We start from the raw sequence: 25106 nt of genomic DNA, 5'->3' as shown, positions 1-25106 counted from the left end.
ACCAATAAAATAAGTGTTTTTAATACAAAAAAAAGTCAACCTTCAAATAATTATGTTCAGTTATGCACTCAATAATTGGTCGGGAATCCTTTTGCAGAAATGACTGCTTCAATGCGGCGTGGCATGGAGGCAATCAGCCTGTGGCACTGCTGAGGTGTTATGGAGGCCCAGGATGCTTCGATAGCGGCCTTAAGCTCATCCAGAGTGTTGGGTCTTGCGTCTCTCAACTTTCTCTTCACAATGTCCCACAGATTCTCTATGGGGTTCAGGTCAGGAGAGTTGGCAGGCCAATTGAGCACAGTAATACCATGGTCAGTAAACCATTTACCAGTGGTTTTGGAACTGTGAGCAGGTACCAGGTCGTGCTGAAAAAAATGAAATCTTCATCTCCATAAAGCTTTTCAGCAGATGGAAGCATGAAGTGCTCCAAAATCTCCTGATAGCTAGCTGCATTGACCCTGCCCTTGATAAAACACAGTGGACCAACACCAGCAGCTGACATGGCACCCCAGACCATCACTGACTGTGGGTACTTGACACTGGACTTCAGGCATTTTGGCATTTCCTTCTACCCAGGCTTCCTCCAGACTCTGGCACCTTGATTTCCAAATGACATGCAAAATTTGCTTTCATCCGAAAAAAGTACTTTGGAGCACTGAGCAACAGTCCAGTGCTGCTTCTCTGTAGTCCAGGTCAGGCGCTTCTGCCGCTGTTTCAGGTTCAAAAGTGGCTTGACCTGGGGAATGCGGCACCTGTAGCCCATTTCCTGCACACGCCTGTGCACGGTGGCTCTGGATGTTTCTACTCCAGACTCAGTCCACTGCTTCCGCAGGTCCCCCAAGGTCTGGAATCGGTCCTTCTCCACAATCTTCCTCAGGGTCCGGTCACTTCTTCTCGTTGTGCAGCGTTTTTTGCCACACTTTTTCCTTCCCACAGACTTCCCACTGAGGTGCCTTGATACAGCACTCTGGGAACAGCATATTTGTTCCGAAATTTCTTTGTGTCTTACCCTCTTGCTTGAGGGTGTCAATGATGGCCTTCTGGACAGCAGTCAGGTCGGCAGTCTTACCCATGATTGCGGTTTTGAGTAATGAAACAGGCTGGGAGTTTTTAAAAGCCTCAGGAATCTTTTGCAGGTGTTTAGAGTTAATTAGTTGATTCGGATGATTAGGTTAATAGCTCGTTTAGAGACCCTTTTCATGATATGCAAATTTTTTGAGACAGGAATTTTGGGTTTTCATGAGCTGAATGCCAAAATCATCAGTATTAAAACAATAAAAGACCTGAAATATTTCAGTTGGTGTGCAATGAATCTAAAATATATGAAAGTTTAATTTTTTATCATTACATTATGGAAAATAATGAACTTTATCACAATATGCTATTTTTTTGAGAAGGACCTGTATACACCTTTGTTATTGTAAGAGGTTAGCGACCCCTGGTGGCGAAAATTTCTGCATATTGTACCTTTAAGATATTAACTTCTATTCAGCAAGGATGCATTAAATTACAAAATAAACTAAATACAAAATGTTGAGATGACATTTATAATAATAAAAAAATCTTTCTATTCAAAGAATCCCCCCCAAAAAATGCAGACTGTTTCTATAAAAATATTAAGCAGCACAACTGTTTTTAACATTGATGATAATAAGAAATGTTTCTTGAGCAGCCAATCAGAATATTAGAATGATTTCTGACAGATCATGTAATACCAGAGTAATAATGCTGAAAATTCAGCTTCACCATCACAGAAATAAATTACAATTATAATTATTACAATTGTGCTTAATTTATAAGAATAAAAATATGATATATATATATATATATATATATATATACACACATACACACACACACACACACACGTTATACTTAGCACAACTTTAAACCCTAATGTATACGGAGCGAGAACAGATTGGCCAATGACTAATATAATGCAGAAGGAAATAATGTATTTGTCCCTAAACCAAAAACACAGATGGATGACAGCATCTTGGAGTTTTTAGCCAGAAAAAATTATTCATCCCCAACCTACAGCAACTTGAACTGTTAAATGACTCCGCATCCTTTAGTAATTTAGCTTCACTTTAATCTTTTGCGCTCACATTTTCTACATTTCCCATATCCTAATTCTCTACCTGACGGCAGAATTCCAGTAGCAGTCCAGACGGTTGCTGACTATAGAACCCATTCAGTGTAGCATGTGCCTGTTGTGCTTACCTGACATTTAGGCCATAGTATAAATGTCAGATTAGCCTGAAATTCACAAGATGGCCTATATCACCACTGGAACTGCCTAAGCATTTGAAAGAATGTTATCCATGATTAGCTCACATCTGAAAGCATGGCCAGCTGTGTTTTTGGTAATGAGATTAAGCCTTGTGTTACTGGAATTCAGACACACAATCTCAGAGAAGATCACCATCAAGTGATACACTCCTTTTTGGTACAAGCTAATCATACCGTTCAGAAAGCAGCCGTTTTTAATTTGCTAACATTTAAAAAAAGAAAAATTTGAAAAAGAATCCAAATGATCTCTAACATATTCTGATTGGCCTATTTATGGCTACAGACTTGAGCTGATGTCCAAAAGGTTTCAGGTTTATTATAAATTCCATTAACCTTCTGAACAGGAGATTTAAAAACTACAGTTGAGTGCAAGATTTAGAGCGAATAACGTTTACATCTTGGTCTTTTCCTCACAAATACGCTATTGTTCAAGTCAGTAAGTCAAGTCAATTTGGAGTCAGTAAGATTTTTGTTGATGTTGAAGAAATGAATACTTTTATTCAGCAAGGAGGCATTCAATTGTCCAAAAATGACAATAAAGACACTTATAATGTTACAAAAGATTTCTATAGATTTTAAATAAATACACAGGGGAAAAAAAGGATCAAGGTTTCCACAACTATCTTAGAATGATTTAGGATTGATCACGTAATAATGAAGAATAGAATAATGATGCAGAAAATTCAGCTCAGTGATTTTACAGTATATGCACATAGTGTACTTCCGTAAGAAAGTGTTGGATAACATAAGGTAACTACATGGGTTAAGGTTAGGTTTAGGGGCAGGTTCAGTGTTAGTTATTACCAGGAAAAGGAAAAGGAAAAGGAAAAGGAAAGTGAATGATAACATATATATATATATATATGTTATCATTCACTTTCCTTTTCCTTGTAAGGAAAAGAGCAGCCTGGACAGTCTTCAAAATAACTAATTTTAAAGTTATGCAAAACTAAGCAAGTTATACAAGTTTGCAATAAACATGGGATTGCAATAAATGCAAAAGCTGTAAATGCAAATCTTCAGTTAGCTAAAACTACTCAATTGAAATTTGCAATTAAAATCTGGATGTAAGTGTGTTTCTAATAGGTGGATAGATAATCTTGTGTGTCTGAATAAACAGTCTGATTCTTCTAAATAACATAAGGAGCCCCTGCTGAGTAAGGAGAAACTGGACACCAGAGCAGCTGAGATAACACAGAGAACCCTTCTGTAAAGTGTGTGCACGCGCACACACACACAAAACTGGCCTCAAAACATAAACCTTATCCTGATGCTGACACACACAATGCAGATGGATCAACTTTCTAAACGTCACTCTACTCCTGGAGATTTATACCCGAGGACAGTAAAAACTCACACACATAATGTTGTAAACTCAACATCTCAGGCCAGAGTCACGCTGTATCGCTCTGCTCTGTAACCCAGCATCAAACAGAGCCCTGTTTTTAAACCTAAATCCTTCCTGATCCGACCTTTACAAGGCCTCAGTTCAAAGGCAGGAGAATACTTCAATCTGACATTCCAAATGAAAAAGGGTCAATCCATGAAAGCAGAAATCCCCACCAAAGTCTGTTTCTTGGGGATTAAAGAGCTCAAACCCACAAAAAGGAGCAAGAGAGAAGAAAAAAAAGAGACAAAAAAAGAGATAAACTATAAAACAGTAGAATGTGCTCATTGATCAACTGATTTTTGGAGGTTTTGGCCTATCGCAGAGTCACTATGTAGAGAAAAATAGTGTTTGTTCAACTAAGATGCTAGTTCCATCTTTACTGCAGACAAAATAAACTACAGTAGTAGTTAGACATCCGAGCTGGTTGTAGGTTTGGATCCATGAACCATCTCCACTGATCAAGCACTTAACCTTAGTTTGGGGGTCTCTCTATGCAATATGTGTTTAAAAAACAACATCAACTTAGCAAGATAACACGGATTCGGGGACAATAGCTGACTTCCAAGAAAGCATTTTAAGGTTGTTAATTATGTTTTCTTCAAAGATATCTTCTTTCAGAGCTGCATATATGGTATACTTCACTGAAAAGGCAATCTTAGAATGCATTGCAACAAGTCTTTCACTGAAAATCAATTCTCAGTGAAAATGGTGTATAGAGCCAATGGAAAATGTCAATTCTAAAAGTCATTCAATGGTGCAGAGTATCAAAAAAAGTCAATCGTATTAAAAATTGACTATTTTATTCAATTTTTGTATGTGGTAAATATTTTTATACTTTGTGTCAATAGTTTAGCAACAGGCAAATGTCAAACTCTATTGGAGTCAATTGTTAGACAGGTCTTCTGTCTCTAAAACAAAATCTAAAACAACATAAAACAACATCAAATATGAACATATTGGAATGATTTCAGAAGGATCATGTGACACTAAATAATGTGATCATGTGACTAATAATGGCTGGAATAATTGCTGCTAAAATTAAATTTTTTACATTTATTATAATACAAAATAGTAATATTTTTAAATATTATTACAATTCAAAATATGCTGTATAATCAAAAATACAATAAAACACTCAAGAGACTTCTTTCAAAAACAGACCGAATCTTAGACTAAACTTTTGAACGGTAGTGTGTAGATCATATTAGTATTTTGCAATGCAAAGTTCAAAAAGTACAATAGTTGCTATGAAAAACCCCTCTCATTGTTTATGGTTGAAAATAGGTCATATTGAGTTTAATACTGTACATCTCACAATATGCAATGAGTGTTATTTATTTTTATCAGCACGTTCAATGTTTGTGCGAGTCATTCGAAGGCAAAGTTTTAATCAAATATGATCGTTTCAAATGCGTTTTCTATAGTTTTGAAAAGTGTTACACAGTTTGTGTCTTAGCAATTGAGAAAAGTAATCACATGCGGCTTTCTGAAATCCAGCTTCTTCAAAGACAAACGACAACATATTTTACAGAATAAAAATGGTGATATTTGACACCAGAAGGGCTTCTTGTGACCTCACTAATTGTGTATCTGGTGCTCTTTATGACTATTGTGACTGAGAACAGAGCTCCCAGGCAGATGATCCGCCTAAAAAAAATTGTCACTGCAGAGTGTACTAGTGGCGTCTGATCTGTCATGTGTGCTGGATAACTCCCTCCATCCCCCTGCAGCTAACATACGGTGTTGTAAATACTTCATGAGCAATATGCCTCTTCAGAGGACACACGAGTGTTGCCTCTAACCGACAGAGACTTCATTGGCTGTCAGTATGAAAACCAGAGGGACTTCACCGATATTAGTAGAGCAGACTTGCACATTAGAGAATGAACAAAGTGACAATCAACTACATTCAAGAGAGGAGGATATACAAGGGAAATCATTTATTTGCAGTCTTCTTCCTTAGAAACAAGACTTTGAGTTAGATTAGCAGATGAAAAGTTTCTTGTAAGTGGGTCAGGTAGTGTTTGTTTGGCAGCTCTCAAACTTGTCTTGACATACTTAAGTGAGTGAGTGAAGCAGAGATGAATGAGGTTAATTGGAACACTGCTCCATTGAGAGGCTCCATTGGGAAAGAGGTATCGGGCCAGCGATGGTGCTGAATTCAGCAAGAAGCACGAGCAGAAATGGTTATCATTCATGGTAATGTGACATGAATGATGTAATGATTCTTATTTGTCGCAGTGGCTGACATTTCCAAGAGAGTGACATAAGACTGAAAGACTTTCAAATTAATATTCATCCAAAATATTCCATTAAAATAAATCTGTAATTTACTCACCCTCAACATCCCGGCTACTATTTTTAATAAAATGAAAGTTAATGTGGGATTGGGTAGTTAAGCTACAAAACGACAAAGTAAATAAATAAAATAATTTTAATGGGGAAAAGTGCAACGCTCAATATGGCAGAATAAGTCCCGCCTTCTAAATAAGAGCCAATCGCCGATTGGCAAAGTCATCGTGTCACTGCAGTTGTGGTTAGAAGCTCGGATTCCTATGTAAAGAGTCAGACACGCGCTTCCACTGCGCATGCGTATTAGCTCTTGATCCAGCCTGAAAATGTTCATTTTCTGGCATGATTCGAGCGTTTAGAAACAAAATATATGAGGCAGCTGTTGTCAGATTTCATTGGAGATTTTAAATATGAAATTTAATCATAAACTTGGCGAACAGTTTTGGAGATTTTGATGTTTCCCCCATTCAAAGAGAGAGGAGCTGCACTTGCATGCCCGAGAGGCGAGATGGCCGCCGAGTGAAATGAATTGTCTTAAAGCGACTTTGTCCATAGAGAAAACTGTAAAAAGTAGTCCATTTTGAGTTCTGTACTTAGCTCTCCTGGATACATTAATGAGAAAAGTAGATTTGTGATGCCCAATGTCCAATTCATGAAAGAGCAAATTTTTAGACAAAACAGATTTCAGAATTTGAGATCAAATATTTTGAAGCAGTTATATATTAAACCAATCTGAATGATTAATTTATGAACCCGACTCATCCTCTCAACTCAATGGAAAACAAGATTTTCAGTGAACTGACTTAAAGGTGCATTATGCAATAGCCTATATCATCAATCCTTCTTCCAAAAAATTTTTTTGTCTTACCCTGATATACTATGGTAAGCCTATTATTAATGTTTATATTTTATACCTGTCGGTATGGTTTTCGCGGGAAAGTGGCGTACATGCGTCAAACTAGCCGAAGCAACTTTTCTCCATTTACAGATATGACGAGACATGCACAGGCCAGTGACGCATGTATGGAGTGAGAGTGGCATAGGTTAGTTGTCACAATGAGCGAGAAAGGTTGACATGGAGAAAATCTCGAACCTCAGAGTAATCATCAGATTTTGTTTTCTTAAACGCCGAACAGAGGAGAGTCTGCTGGCCAAAAGAGAACGCTAAAGTCACAGAGCTCGTAATAAAACATGAACCAACATAGGCTTGGCTTTCAGAGGTGGCAAAAACGGAGAGATTTAAAATGTTGTAAAAGCGACACGGATATGGCGTTTTTATTACTCAATAAGAGAGTAACATATTTTATTAAACAGATAAATTGCCATATATAGCTCTCTTACAGAGTTCATTGTAAAGCATAATCTATTGTGAAGGTTCATTTCATTGTGGTTGTTGTAGCGCTGTGCTGGAATTTATTTTCAAGAAATGAAAAACAACATAGCTTTCCTTCCCATCTAAACTGGTAATATCTCTTAAGCCAAGTAGTGAATGTTTGATAAATCTTCATCCGCAAAGACACGCATAGCAGAAGCACAACCAAAACAATCTTCTTTTTTAACTGCTAGAGGACCAAAAGTTACATAGTGTACCTTTAAACTTTAACTTTAAGCTGGTATTTTCATCACACAGGTATCATATGGCTTTTGAAGACATGGAGTATAGCTAACTAGTCATATGGACTCGTTGCATGATATTTTTTTATGATGATTTTGCATGCGTTTTGAAAGCTCTGATCTCCATTCATTATTCAAAATGTGTCCTTTTGAGTTCCATAGAGAAAAAGCTATATTGCTAACCGTGGAATTTTCAGTCCCGACCATTTTCCCTTGAGTATAAAGCAATGACAAGCCACAGCCTGAGCTGGAATAAGGAAAAGAAAAACCTAAATCTCATTTAGCCAATCCCAGTGACCTCTCTGTAAATCTCTTCGGAGGCCATAAACCAATTATGCAATTAAATTAAGCATACACACAATAGCCAAAAGCAAAGAACAGTTCAATAGGTGTCAGCAATTGGTTTATAAATACGTTCTTTCCTTCTGGCCATAAAGAAACATACTGTACCTGCTTCTCTTTTGCCAGCTCTTCCTCCTCTCTCTCGACCTTTCTTCAGCACTGCCTTAAACATGGTATAATTCCCACCTTTACTGCGACCTTTTGTTCCTGCAGAAACACAGGTATTGAAGAAGAGCACATTTAGAAACACAATGTATGGTAACTTACAGCAATTGTTAAAAGAAAAAGATCTGGGTAATACCACAATTCTTTGGGTGAGTAATTTAAACGAGTCACCAACAACTAGATAACACCATGGAAAACAAAACTCCCTATTCATTTTATGTATGTGTGAGTTGCCACCGCGTGGCAGGAGGAATTGGTTGATGAAATTCCCACATTCCACATCTAATTAACGCTCTGCTGCCTGGTCTATAAACAAATAAATAAAGAAAGAGTGAGTGCCAGCAGTACCCACACACTGTAAACTGTTGCATGCCACTCACTCACACAATCCATTAAATGTGAAATAAAAATACATTTAACAGCACAAACTGAAGAAAAACTGAAAGACCTTAAGTAGGCAAGGAAAGGCCAGTTGCTATAAACCACTCAAAATAAGAGGGAAACTAGTGTGCCACTGTCCTTCATGAGTCCATTCCATGTGTCCGCACGGCAGCTGTCCACACTGACACGTCTCTCAGACAATGGAAGGAAATACCAGCCCGTCTACCAAACCTCCACTTGTTTCTAAAATAGCAGAATGGATCCGAGTATCCAGGCCTGCAAGCTGCTCTCTCAGTACAGCCAGGTCAGAGGTGGACTACAGCACGATTTTTCCGGATCTTATGAAGTCATAATGTTACTGCCAGAAAGTCTGGGCTACCCCTCGAGGAAGCAAAAGACTCTCCTGAGAATTAACATTTGAACCCTCCCTTGCATAATAATGTAACAGCAACATCCGAGACGCAGCACACAGTGCTGCTCACACCTCACACTGACATCTCCCCCTTCTCTTCCTCACCTGAAACTCACTGAAAACCCATGAAATGTTAAGTGTGTACCAAAAAAAAAGTAACTATACATGTTTGGTATCATTTAAAGCGTCTCAGTGCGCCTGGTAAAATGGTCTCATTCTCCCAACCATAATGAAAAACTAAAAGAAGTTATAAAATATGAGAAAAGTGATGAACGCCCTTTAAGGCGTTCCCTCGCCCCCTCCTCCATTCTGATCTCACAGTTGTGAGCCCCCTCACTAGGGGACCAAAAATCTAATAATAATGACAGACACCACCATTTGGTAAGAAAATTGAATTATCTGGGTTTATACAGAATATAATAACACTTTTATATAACATCCATTATAACCCAGGGTAAAGTATGAACAGAAAGAGACTAAAAATTACCCTGGGGTAAATATGAAAAGCCCAAATGAGTGATGGACTGACTAATGCTTTGTTTTCTGTGATGTTCCAAAAAAAGGATTGTTTATGCAGAAAATCAGAAACAGAAGAGAAAGGAAATAGAGAAGCAGTGCGCAACATGTTTTTGTGGGGAAATGACTTGGGGGTATTAGAAATGGTTCTTCTGAGTGTTGGTTTGGGCTTAAAAACTGTCACCATCAGCAGACGATTTTGCTGATTCCTTCCCTCAGCCACAGGACTGCTAGCCATAACCAACCAGAAGCAACAAATAAAAAAAGAACAAATGAGTGGAAATGAGTGGAAATGAAACAAACCAGTATATGGGAAACATGAAATTATTAAAGAAGCAAATGATGTTTTATAAATGATGCATCACAGTTGTGCACTTACAGTACTATAATTTGTTACAGTTTTAGAGACAAACTCTGGAATTGATTAGATCGTGTTCTGTTAATGTCAAAATGAATTGTCACCAAGCCTAAAAAGCAGCACGGAACTGGTTCAATGGATCAATACCAATTGCCTGGATTTAAAAGGAGCCACATCCTGTCATTCAGAGACATGGGTTTTGAAACACAAGTTTAAATGACATAATGAAAAACACCACAGTAATTGTGCCCATCCAAAGACCATCTCATTTTCTCATCAACCATCACTTCCTCTCCTACTATACATATTAGACACATATGCACCCCAGAAACATGAAGCAGAGTTACACAACGCCTGGCTTCTTGTCAGGCCACATACTGTACAGATTTGCAGATACACTGATGTCACAAAGATGATGTCACGACGAACTTTTTCTGGATAGTGCTGGATACAAGGAAAACAGGCCTTGTGTCTTACTGAGACAAAGCGCATACCGGCAGAACTCTGAAAGAACATCTAAACTTTTCACTCTTGTTTTATAATGTAAGTCTATAGGATGTAAAAGGATTATTACAAAAACCCTAAATTTTTTACTAATGGTACCTTGCAATTTACCGTCACAACTGCTATCTATCTATGGTCGTTCTTCTTTTAAAGTCATTGATTTCTGTTTGAGAAGCTAAAAAAGACCTGACCAAATCATCCCTGCATGTGACTGAAAATCTAATTACAGACTCCAGAAAAGCGCATTAGAGCTTCACCAGTCTTGGAACCAAGAAACTGGAAAGCTCTGGTTTGACCACCGCTGGCCCTCCACCGTGAATAACGTTATAAGTTGTACTTTCTAGTAATAGCAGGTTTCTGTGGGCCATGACTGCAGCCTAAATGTGAGTTTAATTGGATGAAAGCTGAGATATATCAGAGGCTGGAGAGAAAATAGAGGATGACAAGAAATAAGGTGGTGACTTGGGTGGATACTGAGGGAAGAAAGCAAAGCATGATTTAAATCTATAGAAAACAAAGAAAGCCACGCATTCAGAAAACACAAAAGGACATATAGGCTGCGTACACACTGCAGGGCTTAATGCTCAATTCCGATTTTTTGCCGTTCAATTTCCAATTAAATGCGACCTTTTGTAATCTCCTGTGTGAACGTGAACGTGAAATGACCCAGAAGTGAACCGCATGCGCAGAAGAGTACTCAACGGTCATAGTTTTTGTTTATCTTCTCATTCCCGCCTACTTCAACGCAGAATTATGACGTTTGTCGCATATCAATGACGTGCGGGTCGGATACTGACCTGGCCGTTCAGATTGAAGTCGCATTTCAAAAGATCGGATACATATCGGATTAGGACCACATACTCAAGTGGCCTTGGTCGCATTTGAAAAGATCGGATCTGTGTCTTTCAGACTGTCATGAAAAGATCAGATACAGGTCGCATAGGGGCAAAAAAATCGGAATTGGGTCGTTTCAGCCTGCAGTGTGAGCTTAGCCTTAGTCGCATAATGCTGAGAGCTATGTACATGACAATATAAAACACCTTTTCATTCAAATGACACATTCAGAAGCACATTTGTAGCGACTCGTCTTAAGCGTTTCAGAATTGGCGGTGCTTCTTCACTGAGTGGGAAATGAGGACAGCTTTTTCTAAATGGGTTTTATGGCTGAAACCTAAGGGAAAATGGCCTTGTTTCCTTTTATGGACAATCTGGCCTAAATCTCCCCACTTAACCATTTGAATAAGACATGACGACACATGGGGGTCTTATACAAATGTGCGGCCCTCACATCAAAAGCCATCAAGCTTTTCAGGACTAACAAGAACACATTTTAATACAGAAAGTTATTGGTTTTGTGAGCAATATGCAGGAACAAGTTTCCGTGATCCTCCAGCAGATCCGTGTCAGCATTCACTTTTTACATTCATTTCCATGGTAAGCAGTAAAAGGGTAAATCTCACGAAGTGGTGTTACTGCCTATTTTAAGATCATTTAGATGCACTAATTTAAAGTGGTAATAGATTGTGGCAAATATTTAACCCTTTAAGCCCCATCTCATCAAGAATGCTTGTATATCGTCGCAGTCGTGCGGAAACCTTGTATCTCCAAAAACGCTACTTTGAGAAATAGAAAAAAAATTATATTATTTGTCATTATATTATTAACATGACCAAAATCATGTTGCAAATGGAGTTACGAGGTCTTGACCAGCAAATTTTGGACATATGCGTTTTGTCCGTCATAAGTGCATCGCATTATCTTTTCATCAACTTACATGCAATAAAGTTTACTGTACACTGAAAAAAAAAAGGTGCTACCTTAAACATACTAGTTGATTGTACTTAAAAATTTAAGTCATTTCAACTTAAATTACACTAAACTGACTTTAAAAAATTAATTGAATCTTGTGTAACTTAAAGTCAAAAATTGCTTAACTTATTTGAGTTAAAGCAATGTAAAAACATGTTGTCATAACTTATTGAAAGAAATAAAAATGACGAAACATGGAGATACAAGGTTACAGCCTGACAGCGACAATAATATAGTTTGTTGTACTGCCTCAAATCGTTTTTAAATCGTTTTTATGAATTTTTTATTTATTTTTGACATCAATTACTTTTATGGGGAGGGCAATTAAGCATATATTCCATTCTTTGGGTGAATTATTATTATTATTTAAAATTATTATTATTATTTAAAATTATTATTTTGGGGGAAAATACAACATAGACATTTCACGAGATTCACCTGGAAACTGAAAACATGAGGAGTTTGGTCATGATTGTATAGCTCAAGTGATTGTAGGCGCATGACGGGAGACAAACTATCCACAGAACCACCACGACATCTGTTTTCTCCACTCTTCCAATGGGTTTTTATATACAGTAAACATGACACCATGGTGCGAGAACATGATGTCACCATGACATCCAGAGAGCAATGACTAACCTAAACTTATACAGTAGATCCAATGATCTAACTGATTTGCTAGTACTTTAGACATCTGAAGTAGATTAAAACATTGCAAGGCAAATTTTCCAATTTCAGATCCCACTTCAATACAGCCACTAACCAAAGCTAAATCTTGCCATCAACATACTGTGTGTTGAGTTGATGAAAAAGAGCAGGGTGTTCAAAGGCATAGTCTATTTGAATCTGTTTGGATGGCAGTGTAACAATCCACACTTCATTTCACTAACCTATAGACACCATGTGGACATTAACTAGCCCCCCCCCTTTCAGTCCAGCTCTTTTCAGGTCAAACATTAGCTCATTCTCTCCTGCTGAGTTAAACACAGTCAATTAAACTATTAGTCTGCCATAAAAACACTAGAGCGACTTTAGCAACAGCAGGACTGTGCAAGCCTGTACTTCCATTAATGAGTAAACATGGGAAATGCTCTAAAGGTGTTGATAGGGATATGGAAAGCTAGTGTTCACGACGTCCAAACAAGTCAAACGGAGAGTGTGTATCACTCAGTAGATCGCTTCTGGAACTCAGAGAGGGAATTACTGATTAAATTAGCAGTTCTTGGGATTTGATGATTTTTCCAGTCATAACTACGTCTGTGGCACTCTCTCTTCAGCTGCCAGAATTCCTGTACGAAAACAACCAGCCCTTTTCATTTTATTACGCCTTTGCAAATCGCATGACCTCGACCAAAGAGAATGAGGCAGGAGGATGATGACAGTGAACAGAAATGTGTCTTATTCTATTATAAACTACTTTAAAACAGTTGAGTAAAGATCTAAGTGATGCGAGTACAGATCTGTTATTGTTTTTACTGTTGAAGACCTGTGAAATAATATGTTCTATAGTACCTTGTCCTCTAGGCTAACTAAAATGAATTGTAATATATTTATGCACATATGGTTCAATGTCAAAGACGCGGATGTTAAAGTTATATAATTGCTTGTCAAATTACAACGTGTTATATACAAAATTAAACCAGTTATTTTAATGACTTTTTACAATAGGCCTTCAGGAGATGTAATTGTTGCAACTATTGGGCTGACAAATAATAAACACGTGACACAAACAATTACTTTTTTTTCTTTTCTTTTTTTAAACAGTGACATACTCAAGTAACTCAGGTATATCTTTGAAAAGTAATCGACTAGGAGAAATGAGTATTCATGCAACCCCTAGAAGACATCCAGTAATGAATGTCCAACACAGTTAAGCAATTAAGGTCTTATTCAAAATCACAACCATAACGAGAATTATAAAGTTCATACAAAATACATAGAGCAAATAAAGTTATTTTTGATTGAACAATATTTTTTAGTATCTTTCAGCATTAAAGAGTTAGTTCACACCAAAGTGGAAATTCTGTCATTAATACTCACCCTCGTGACGTTCCAAACCCGTAAAACTTCGGAACACGAATCTTTTCAAGATCTGTCAAATCAAGATCTTTTTGACGAAATCCGAGAGCAATCTGAAATTGTTGAATAAAGTTTTTTTGTTTGTTTTTTTGCGCACAAAGACTATTTTCTCGTCGCTTCATAAAATTAAACTTGAACCACTGTAGTCACAAGGAGTCATTTCAGTTGTTGGTCAGATTTAATAACAATTAATGACAGAATTTTAATTTTTGGGTGAACTCCTACCCCTTTATAGAGTGCATTAGTACCCGGACACTTTTTCCAGTGTATTTATTTCTCAAAGGGATTTTTTATTTATTTTAATCTTTGTTAAAGTGTCATAACTTGTACAAAGCAAACCAGCAGAGGTGAATCACAACATTACACTTTTTTTTTTTTTAAAAGAAAGAAAGACAAAGGTACAAGACTGTACTTAAAGGATTAGTTCACTTTTTAAAAAACTTTTGCTGATAATTTACTCAGCCCCATGTCATCCAAGATATCCATGTATTTCTTTCTTCAGTCAAAAAGAAATTATCATCAAAATGAGTTGAATGAACGAAATGACTCGAAAAAAGACTCGTTCAAAATTAACAAATCTTTTTTCGAGTCATTTCGTTCATTCAACTCATTTTGATGAACGAGTTTGAACAGGAGAGTCACGATCGTGCATCACAGAACAGAGCAAGTCGAGCATTTGTGCTTATAAAACTTAAACTTTTTTATTTATTTTTTAAAATGACCGATCGTTTCGCAAGATAAGACCCTTATGCATCGTCTGCAGTCGTTTAAAGCCATTTGAAGCTGCACTGAAACTGTCATTTGGACCTTGGACCGTTTGGTACCCCATGAAGTCCATTATATGGAGAACAATCCTAGAATGTTTTCATCAAAAACTTTAATTTCTTTTTCGACTGAAGAAAGAAAGACATGGATATCTTGGATGACATGGGGGGGGGGGGGGGGGGGGGGGGAGTAAATTATCAGCAAAAGTTTTTTAAAAAGTGAACTAATCCTTTAATGGCTAGTGAGGGAAAGAACTACAATCCCATAAAGCACTGCAAATGCCAATCGAATTTAACTAAAATCTTTTTTAAAGTAGCAGATTCTATCTGTAGAAACAGCTGATTTAATTCATTGCCTGCCAGCTCTTTTGGAACAATTTCCTTGCAGAGACTCAGATTTAGGAAGATTCCAGTACAGAATCATGGGTAATGTAGTTTCACTGTTCAATCGAATTTTAGTTGAAATAACGCAAAAAGATAGATTCAAGAAAAATTATCAGCCTTAAAGCTCACAAGAGAGGTTTATAAGGTTTATAAGTTATTGTTAAGAATCAATTTCCCAAAGGAGATTTTTTTTTTACTCGCGACTGTACTGGACTGTTGCACATAGCCAACAACTATCCTAAATAAACACGGCACACATTATTGCAAATATCGTGACCTTTTCATAAATTTGTTAGTGAGAGTACAAGACACTGAAGGAACATAAGTATTAAGCTGTGGGATAAGGACAATATCTTCTTTCACGAAAACCCACAACAAGGCATTTGGTCCATGCTCTTGATTTAGCAAAATTCAATATAATTTGATAGGGTTCAATAGAGCGTGCAACAACAGATTCTGTGATCAGAACAATGGCAGCAAGCTTCAAAAATGAAATCCTACTCTGCTTACCACAAGTGATCTGATTACTTTTCAGGCCGAGGGCAGCAATAACTTAAGTCTACTGAACTGAAAACATTAACCAACTGAATCAAGAGGGCTTTAGGGTACAGTGTGGAAAAGAGACATGAAATGCAATGGAGGAAAGGTTCAGCTGACCTTTACAAATGCAAGAACAAACACATTCCATTACTTTGTCAAAACTAGTATAACGTGTGTGTGTGTGTGTGTGTGTGTGTGTGTGTGTGTGTGTGTGTGTGTGTGTGTGTGTGTGTGTGTGTGTGTGTGTGTGTGTGTGTGTGTGTGTGTGTGTGTGTGTGTGTGTGTGCGCGCGCGCACCTGTTCAGTGTCAGCTGGCTCATGACCCTGGCTGGAAAGTGTCAGGTACATCACTTTTTTTTTTTACTTTTTTTTAAAGAGCATGTGTGTAAAGAGGAAAATAAACTTTCAAGTGGCTTTTCAGGCTTCAAGTGTTGATTTAAAGGTCCAAAGTTCCTGACCGTAAGTATTTGCCACTCAAAATATCGACATGTGATGCCTAACTCTATTCCATTCAGTGTAGAGCAGTATTGTGTGGCTCAAAAATTCTCATTTTGCCTAAAATTTCAAAGAAAGAGATTCAAGATAGCAGTTGTCACATACTTTCCCTTGTATGGTTGAGCAAAATAAAGATCAACAAACAAATATTAATCAGGGTAATAAGTTACTGAACTATTTTGTGTAGAAATTTGTGTTGCACGTGACAACAGAAAAATCACAGCATGACAGACCACTCAATCACTGGTAAACTTAATCTATCCAACACAAGTCGCTTATAAAACAAACGTTGAAGTAAATAACACAACTGGTAACTTAAGCAACATGCCCTGAAACGCGAACGTTTGACATCAACACGAACGCTACAGGATTTTTCTCTCTAAGTAGTGACTTCACGAGACCAAAACTTGCAAAGGTTGTCAGATTTAACTTTGTTTCGTGTACACAGATGTTTCAGAATTAAAGCTTGTAGGAAACTTACCTGTTTTAAGAGAGATACCACGCAGACTCTGCCTCACACACGCGTTTCTCGCTCAGAATCACTTCATGACTGGAGTGTGTAAGTGAGTGAGTGAGTGAGTGAAGGAGCGCGTTCCGTCAACTCCTCCCTCTCGCGATTCCCTCAGTCAGTCAAGAAACTGACGCACCCCCGCCTCCTAAAAGCTAATTTCAGTATTTTTTAAATAAATACAAAATCCTATTTAAAATGTGAAATCATACCTCCATGGAATATCTCAAACTCACACATTTTCACAAGATGACAATAATCATTATCATCAGAATTAATTGAACTGACTGAATATTAATTTCATAAAATGATTTTAATAAATAATTGTAATACTTTGGTTTGAGCAGCTTTTATGTAACTTTTTAAAATATTTAATCATTTCATAAGATTTTCCAATACGTCCTCTTTAAAAAAAAAAGGGAAAAAATTCTTTAATTAACATTTACATAATTTTCCAGAAGGTTTTGGTGCTGAAAACAACACCAGTAAACAGCAATGGTTTTCACTTATAACATTTCTTATCATAATCATCTTATCAATTTGCTACTTATAGCTAAATCTAGTATACATAAATATAAATGTAATGATAATTTTAAAGGCAGAAGTTCAACAATATAAAAACAATATTAAGTTTGAAAACTAAGAAAGCTGTAAAAATATTTTTATGTTTTTAAGCGATATTATTTATTATTTAATTTATTTCTATCTTTTAATTTATTTATTTTTGTTGTTTATCCTAGTATTCCCTGACTGTATTTGTAAAGTAATTCGTTTGTCTAATTTAAAATAAATGTTGACCCGTTCGATAAAAAAAAGAAACTTAACCAAGTTAACCCTCATGTTAGTTAAAAATTTTCACTGATACAATGGCCAACTTTAGCTTTTTAATTTCAGTCCTGTTAGGTTCCAAACTATTAATTGTCTTACTTACTATTGTCTAAATGTCAAATCAAGTTATTAATAAAAAAAAGTTCATGAGGCTCCAGGGGCGCCCCTACATGGGGAAAAGTTAGGACGATTCTAAGGGCCCACACACATTTGGGATACTAAAACACCTCATATTCTTTCACAGGGCCCAAAATTTCTAGTGGCGCCCCTTTCATGAGCATGACCAAAGCATATTTTTGAAAGTCCGGTTTACACTTTTATAGATACTTTCCCTACATTACACCAAGATTTTTAGACTTTTTTTTATTTATCATGTTCGACCCTTTTGTTTTCATTATAGTGAAGCAGGAATTGACCGCTAATAAATCTGTGCCGACAGTAAAAATTCAACAGGGAACAAGGAAATACATATTCTGATAAGAATCAGGGGTTTCATTCCCTCAAACCACTAGTCCATCCACAATCCCCATCCTATCCTATCCAGTGATATAGTACTGCGTTCCTGTGAAGTATTTGACTCTTTACCGTCCCCATGTGGCTATCGATGGAACAACTGTCTAATTAAAGGGATAGTTCACCCAAAAATGAAGATTCTGTCATGATTTATGTTGTTCTAAACCTGTATGAATTTCTTTCTTCTGTTAAACACAGAAGAAGACATTTTGAAGAATGTTGGTAACCAAACCGTTCATGGTAGCCATTGACATACATAGTATTTTCTTGTCATACTATGGAAGTCAATGGCTACAGTCAACTGTTCGGTTACCAACATTCTTCAAAATGTCTTCTTCTGTGTTCAGAACAACATGAGGGTGAGGAAATTATGACAGAATCTTCATTTTTGGGTGAACTATGCCTTTAATACATATATATTGGTATATTGGTGCTGTTGGGATGCTTTAACACAATTTGTAGTGTGAAAAACACATGAAAATAAAATTTAATTGTAGCATCTTATGGTAGAGAAATAAACAACATAATCCAACATCAAATATAAAAAAAAACAAATGTCATCTTTATTACATCTAAATATTCTGATAGTAATAACTTTTGCCATATACACACAGTTCTACATAGCGATTTATCATGGCACAGTTTTTGTGCTTAGAAGCACAATCACGGATGTACAATAAACTGACGTAGTTGTGCAAGACTCCATGGAACATACATTAATCTTTACATTAAGTAGGCTACAGCAATGAGATCAGACAAAATGACGTTTTTGTTTCAATTGCACAGAACATTATTAGTGTTTTTTATCTTTTTTTTTTACACTGCTATTATTTCTTTATTAGACTTTTCAGCCAATATGTAATTTAGTTACACCTTTTCATTTGGCTCAAAAACCGGGGTGACTATAATACATGCCATTAAAAAAACATGAAAAATCAAATCATAAAAAGATGGTTCAAGTTCTCAGTAAATCAGACCTTAAACGCGTGTTGCTGTTTAGAAACAGCAGATACTGAAAAGGAAATCTTTGGCTGACACTCAATCCCGGGTCAAATTCAAGTTAATTTAATTTAATGTCATCTATTCTCACACACACACTTTCCCACTCACACCTGCAGACAAACCCACAAAAATGAAAATGAATGTCGCCGCACCGGACTAACAAAACAAATGAAATTTGTTGAATGAAAATGAACCAGTCACTTCAAACGCAACAGCTTGTCCATACAACAGTCTTGGAATCCACTGATCCAGATATGTCTTAAGGAGTGACACGTCCTTGTTATATTCTATCTATGGCTACACGTTACAAGAACAATTACGCACAAACGTACATGCCTACACCCATGAGTCAGGTGAGGCCGGGTAGGGCTGAGTTCTGTATGAAGGCCTGCGTGTGGTGGAGTAGAAGTCCACGTAGTTGGTATTGGGTTTGAGCACCTGCCTCTCGCTCACCACGGGATAACGGACCGGCTCGTCCAGGTAGGCATCCTCGTAGCCCAACGGAGACGACAGGTACATTCCAAAAGTGTCATAGGTGCTTTGATTTGCGTCATCTGGGTAGTAGAGCCGGCCATGCTGAAAGAAGAGACAAAATTAGTGCGTTTTCTGTTCATCATTTACATAAATCATTTAAATGTATAAACAGTGACAACAAATAACTTTTTCTAAACATAATCTAGTGGCTCTATCCTCACAAGGTGCTTTATTTGTTAAACTTTTGTATATATATATATATATATGTATATAAAATACAAGGATATAATTAAGTCTCTCTAAGTTTCAAGGTTATGTTTCAACACTTACCATCATAGTTATCCCATACTAACGTCTTATCTATCATTCAATGACATAAAAAGTAATCTAAAATATCTCCTCTTTTTCATCACTTTATCTTATATAATGCTAGGTTGGTCAGAAGATGATCTTAATTTGGTAACCCTGTTTTAATTACTTTTTTTTTACAGTAAACAACTAAAAACCTAACTTACTGTAGAAATATCAGCATTAAGGCCATTTCACACCAACATAAAAGTTCAATTTTCACATACAATAAGTTTGTTCAGACAGGATGAATGAAAATTCACGTTCTCTCTCTGACATTAGGAGGCACTTATAGAAAAGCAGAAATACCCTGGTTATGGAAACTCTCCGTTTCTGACAAAGTCGTAGTTTTATGTAACAGCAGCAGCTCTGGGCATGTGACCGATAGCACGAATCTTATTGGTTGCCAGAATTTTTCGCAGCGCGATGGAAAAAAAGGTTAGATCACAAATACGGTTGCATTGACGGCATTCGAATGTTCGCGTCAGTCTGAACACACGCATTGACGGCAGCTTGTTCAAATAAAACATTTCGCACCGAATATTCATCTTGAGATCTTTAAACTCTAATAAACATCTTGAAGTGTCATGATTTAAAGCTCAAAGCTAGTAACAGCTTGTAAAATGTTAAATATATAACTGTAAAACTGTAACTTTTTTAACGCTTTGTACATCCAAATATATATATTAATATTTATTAATTTAGTTTGAGATGGTACAATGCAATTTATGAGCATTTAGAATAAGAGATAAATATTTGAAATCTTACACACAAAAAAAAGACATTTTACCTTATAAAATATTTGTAAACTTTATGTAGGGTACCAGTTTCATACAATGGACCAACACAGAGTGAGACATTAAACTCAGATGCTTTTTTTATTTGTGGTCAAGAAAAGAAAGCCAATGGATTATGTAAACTTCATCTGCTGGAATTAGACGCATTAAATCTACATCAAAGGATATCATGTGCAGAGGTCATATGGCATCCGGGCTCAGCTGGCTTCAGATTTAGCAATTTCTTCTTTTGTTCTGTGAGGCGAGCAAGAGTTAAACTCACCTGTGACCTGTGGGACTCCTCCGCTGAAGGAGAGGGATAGGAACTGATGAAATAGGCTGATTGCTTTCCAGACCCTAAACACGTATACACACATATTAAAACACCAGACCATCCATGTTATCTAAAATTTTATGTTAAAACACGTTATATTTTATATAAGAGTACAGTCTGTTGTGAAGCTCTATTTTTTGTGAAGTACAGTTAGGGCGGAGAGCAGGGCTGAGGCTTAGATGGGCGGAAACGGTTCAACAGCCCAACAGACCTAATGAAGACCTCTCACACTGAACTCACATTCTGAATCACAGACACATATCAGACCCTCCAGGTTGAAGTATCACCAATCAATGAAGAGTAACTACGGAGGTCAAGTGCTCCTTAAATGAATGACCATTACGGCTTCCGACCAGACAGGGAAGTAAAACTGATTGCTCTATTAGCTGAAGACAGCATGGGTGAAATATCTGTTAGTACATCAGTCCCGCTTCTAATTCACAGACAGATCCTTCTGTTGTTTTTCAAGAGTGCTTATCGATAAATCATTACCAACTATGCTGCATATTTCTGAATTTAAAAAAAATGTTCAGAAAGAAAGACTTAATTCCATCCACTGGGACAAGGATCGTGAGGGGAGAAACTTAAGATATATGGTTAATATTGTTTTTCCCTGACTGCACACTCTTGGCCACACCAGTAGAAAAGTAATTTCAGGGGCAGAAAATTATAATACATTTTAATGGAACATTACAAAAGCCTTTTTTCTTTAAAATACTACAAAGTGTACATAATAAGAACGTGGGTATTTGCCTGTTAAGAAGTGAACAGAGAACTTCAGGAAAGCTCACCTGTATATTGACTTGTGTTTCTGTTGGCGTCTCCATAATAATTATGAAGTTGCATAGAAGACTGGGTCCGCCGCTGATTTAAACGATGACCTCTTATACCCAACATGGCCGGGGAAGAGGTGGCACTGCCTCCTAAATGTTTGGGGGACAAAATGAAATATCGATTGTCAATTAACCATTTCAGAGTGCAAAGAAAAAATAAGAAAATAAAAATAAAACGACCAAATAATAATATTAATCTCAGCCTATAGAAGCAGCGAGTCATTTCCCTGTAGCTTCTACAGAATTACAATCAGACCCACCTGATTGGATAACAGGTGACATCTGTACGTTGCTGGTTGGCAGAGTAGGTTGGGAACGGTAGCGGTCTCGTTCCAGTGTTGACACTGGAGTTACGAAGTGATTCTGGTTCCATCCATCCTGATGAATCACAGAACACACAGACCCTGATTACAACTACTATTATTATACATCTCAGGTGATCCAATCACAAGTGCTAAGCAGACACAGAGTATTTTTTATTTATTCAAATCTATTTCAAGTAATTTTGATGATCGTATTGTTGTTCTCTTCTAGTTTTAAAACTGTTATTGTAGTGCAACGGTTGATTTACAAGTATTATGATTAACCAATCGTTCGCCTTTTTTCCACAAGTCATTAGTGTATACACTATAAATAATAAAGCATTTTCAACTTGCATTGCCTCCGAATGTGGTTTGAGTCTTCAGATCAGAGCTTTTAGGACACTGTTAAAACTACAAGAGTAGCTGCATTTTCCTAATCAGTATTTTTGTCTTTTTTTGCATCTTACAGTTGTATATTTACCACGCAAATATTTCCATTTCACATAAAGGATTACGAGTCTACGTGAACGAGTGCCGGCGTGTGCATGCGTGTCAAATAAACAAAGGACATTAGAATGGAAGCGCAATAATTCTAACCTTCACCCCTTTTCCACCAAAGCATTTTGAGAGCCGGTTCGGAGCCGGTGCCTGCGCGCGAAACAGTTCTTTGTGTTTCGACAGCCAAAGAACCGGTTCTCGGCCAGGAAAACTGGTTCCAAAGCGGCACCAACTCTTTGCTGGACTAGAACCTTTCTTTTACTACGTCATGCTTAGGTCGGGGGCTGGAGGCGGGTTTAGATATGTTCTAAACATCTTTTCTGACCATAATATAGGATCGCAAAGCCAGGAGAAACATTTGCAGAAACACCATGTAGTCCGCCATTGTAATTGTTATGCTTGAAGTTGGCACAAGCGTTTCTAGTTTTTTTATTGAAAACATTATGTAAGCAAAGAAGAAAACAGTCACAATATAGAACAAATAAATGGAAAGAAAAAAAGACACAAGACAGGGGTACATAACTAATCAGAAAAGATTACATATCAAAGGAAAAGGTTGAAAGACTTACATATTTAAATTGTTTTTAAAGCCTTTTTGGTTCATGAGTTAGAGATAATCCCAAAGTAATGTTGTAGGTTTGCAAGCGTTTCTAGCTAAGATGTATGGCGACGTACACAGTGACGTAACGACGTCGTTCGCTGGGCGCTCTAGAAGTGGAAAAACAAACAGGTTCTGAGAAGGTTCGCAAGTTGAACCAACTCCGAACCAACTTTGAACCAGCACCAGTTCCGAACCAGTTCTTTTTTGGTGGAAAAGGGGTACTTATTCTAACATAGTTTGCATTCAAAAGTGTAAGCACTTCTAATCTCTTCCCCCAATCACAACAGCACCATAAACTGCAGTGCATGTTGATGCCAGTTGCCAAAATCCTAACCAAGGTTATTTTCGTAAACGAAAACTGAAACTAAAACTATTGATCAAAAAACATTTTCGCAAACTGAAATAAAATTCAAAATTGAAAATAAATGAAAAACTAAAACTAAACGAAACTAACAACAGTTACTGAAAAACTAACTGAAATAAAATAATAATAAATATATAGTTTTCGTTATTAAGCTCTTTACTTTGGCGGAAAATCTGACCTGTGGCTGATACTGCGCTTCATACGCGTGAAGTTTCTGAGGCGATTAACCGCTGTCCTGCTGTGACGCGCTCAATGAAGGACCGTAACGTAGAACACATGGCTAGTGCTAAGCGCTGTTCATAAAGGATGCATCTGTTGCAGTGGAATGGGAAATAACACAAGGTAATAAGAGACAAGTTGGACTTCTTTTAACTTGAGCGCAGCATTTTTAGAATGCCGTTTCATTTGCGAGACGCGGGTGCAACAGCAAAACAATTTCGTCAAGCACAAAAAACCTTTAATGTTCTAGGCTACTATGTTGGAGATGTCATGTTTGCATGGAGGTTGACAGGCTGAAAGGTGCTGTTATTATCTTTGTTTTTATAAAACATTTACTGCTAATAATATCCACGTGGAGACATTTCCCTCAATGTATGGAATACCAGGACACACACACACACACACACACACACACACACACAGGTGCACTATCTTTGTGGGGACTCTTCATAGACGTAATGGTTTTTATACTGCACAAACTATTCTGTCTTCTTACACTAACCTGACCCCTAAACCTACCCATCACAAAACTTTCTGCATTTTTACATTTACAAAAAAACTAATTTTGTATGATTTATAGCTTTGTGTAGCCTACCTCAATGTGGGTCTCCACAGTGACACGAGTCCCCATGAGTCTGTGTGTATTCAGGTTTAAGTCCCCACCAGGATAGAAAAACATATACACACTCACACACTGCATAGATACTTCATTATTTAATCACACTGGCTTCACAGCAGGTTGTATTGGCTGTAGTCAGATGAATTGAGCTGTTTTTTGTTTTGTTTTGTTTTTATGTACCAGTGGTCACTCTGCCACATTTACAGCTGAAAAAAAGTAAACTAGGCACGTATAACAAGATTTCATCTTTAATATGAATTAGTTTGTCTGAGTTATTCATATTTTTTTCTTGTATACTTTTAAGTTCCATTTATTTGGTGCTTTGTTCAATCTCAAACCATTATTTTATTTTTATTATTAAGATGTCTTCTCAAGAGTTAATTGTAATCTGGGCAAACATTAAACTTTGCTGAAATTAAGCGTCCCGGTTTGGTCTACACTGGAAGTGTTCTTTTTGCTCTGCTAAACTATAATTACTAAAACTAAAACTGAAACTAAATAAAATAAAAACTAAATAGAAATGTGTTTGCAGAATAAAAACTAAACCAAA

General features: G+C 36.9%; 2 protein-coding genes across 11 annotated transcripts in view; both read right to left on the bottom strand.

Annotated features, from left to right (window-relative positions):
- Positions 1 to 16914, bottom strand: part of tanc1a (tetratricopeptide repeat, ankyrin repeat and coiled-coil containing 1a) — a 98836-nt gene extending 81922 nt beyond the window's left edge. For 3 of the 6 annotated variants that reach the window (XM_077199358.1, XM_077199360.1, XM_077199363.1), the window contains exons 1-2: positions 16815 to 16904; positions 8039 to 8116 (exon numbers count right to left, since the gene is read on the bottom strand). In XM_077199358.1, coding sequence (XP_077055473.1) covers positions 8039 to 8102 — 64 coding nt within the window. In that variant the 5' untranslated portion in view covers positions 8103 to 8116; positions 16815 to 16904. Of the gene's footprint in view, positions 1 to 8038; positions 8138 to 16814 lie in introns of all 6 variants that reach the window. The other 3 variants (XM_077199359.1, XM_077199364.1, XM_077199362.1) reach the window with 2 other exon arrangements.
- A 1813-nt stretch (positions 16915 to 18727) lies between these two features.
- Positions 18728 to 25106, bottom strand: part of pkp4 (plakophilin 4) — a 39860-nt gene continuing 33481 nt past the window's right edge. For all 5 annotated transcript variants that reach the window (XM_077199354.1, XM_077199353.1, XM_077199355.1 and 2 more), the window contains 4 exons: positions 22214 to 22331; positions 21912 to 22043; positions 21070 to 21143; positions 18728 to 19764 (listed from right to left, as the gene is read on the bottom strand). In XM_077199354.1, the coding sequence (XP_077055469.1) occupies positions 19525 to 19764; positions 21070 to 21143; positions 21912 to 22043; positions 22214 to 22331 (564 nt within the window). In that variant the 3' untranslated portion in view covers positions 18728 to 19524. The remainder of the gene's footprint in view (positions 19765 to 21069; positions 21144 to 21911; positions 22044 to 22213; positions 22332 to 25106) is intronic.

Source organism: Siphateles boraxobius, unplaced genomic scaffold, assembly GCF_051911475.1.
Source record: "Siphateles boraxobius isolate OS27281-9 unplaced genomic scaffold, OSU_SipBor_1 41, whole genome shotgun sequence".
NCBI classification, from domain to species: domain Eukaryota; kingdom Metazoa; phylum Chordata; class Actinopteri; order Cypriniformes; family Leuciscidae; genus Siphateles; species Siphateles boraxobius.
This window is presented reverse-complemented; position numbering and strand designations above follow the sequence as displayed.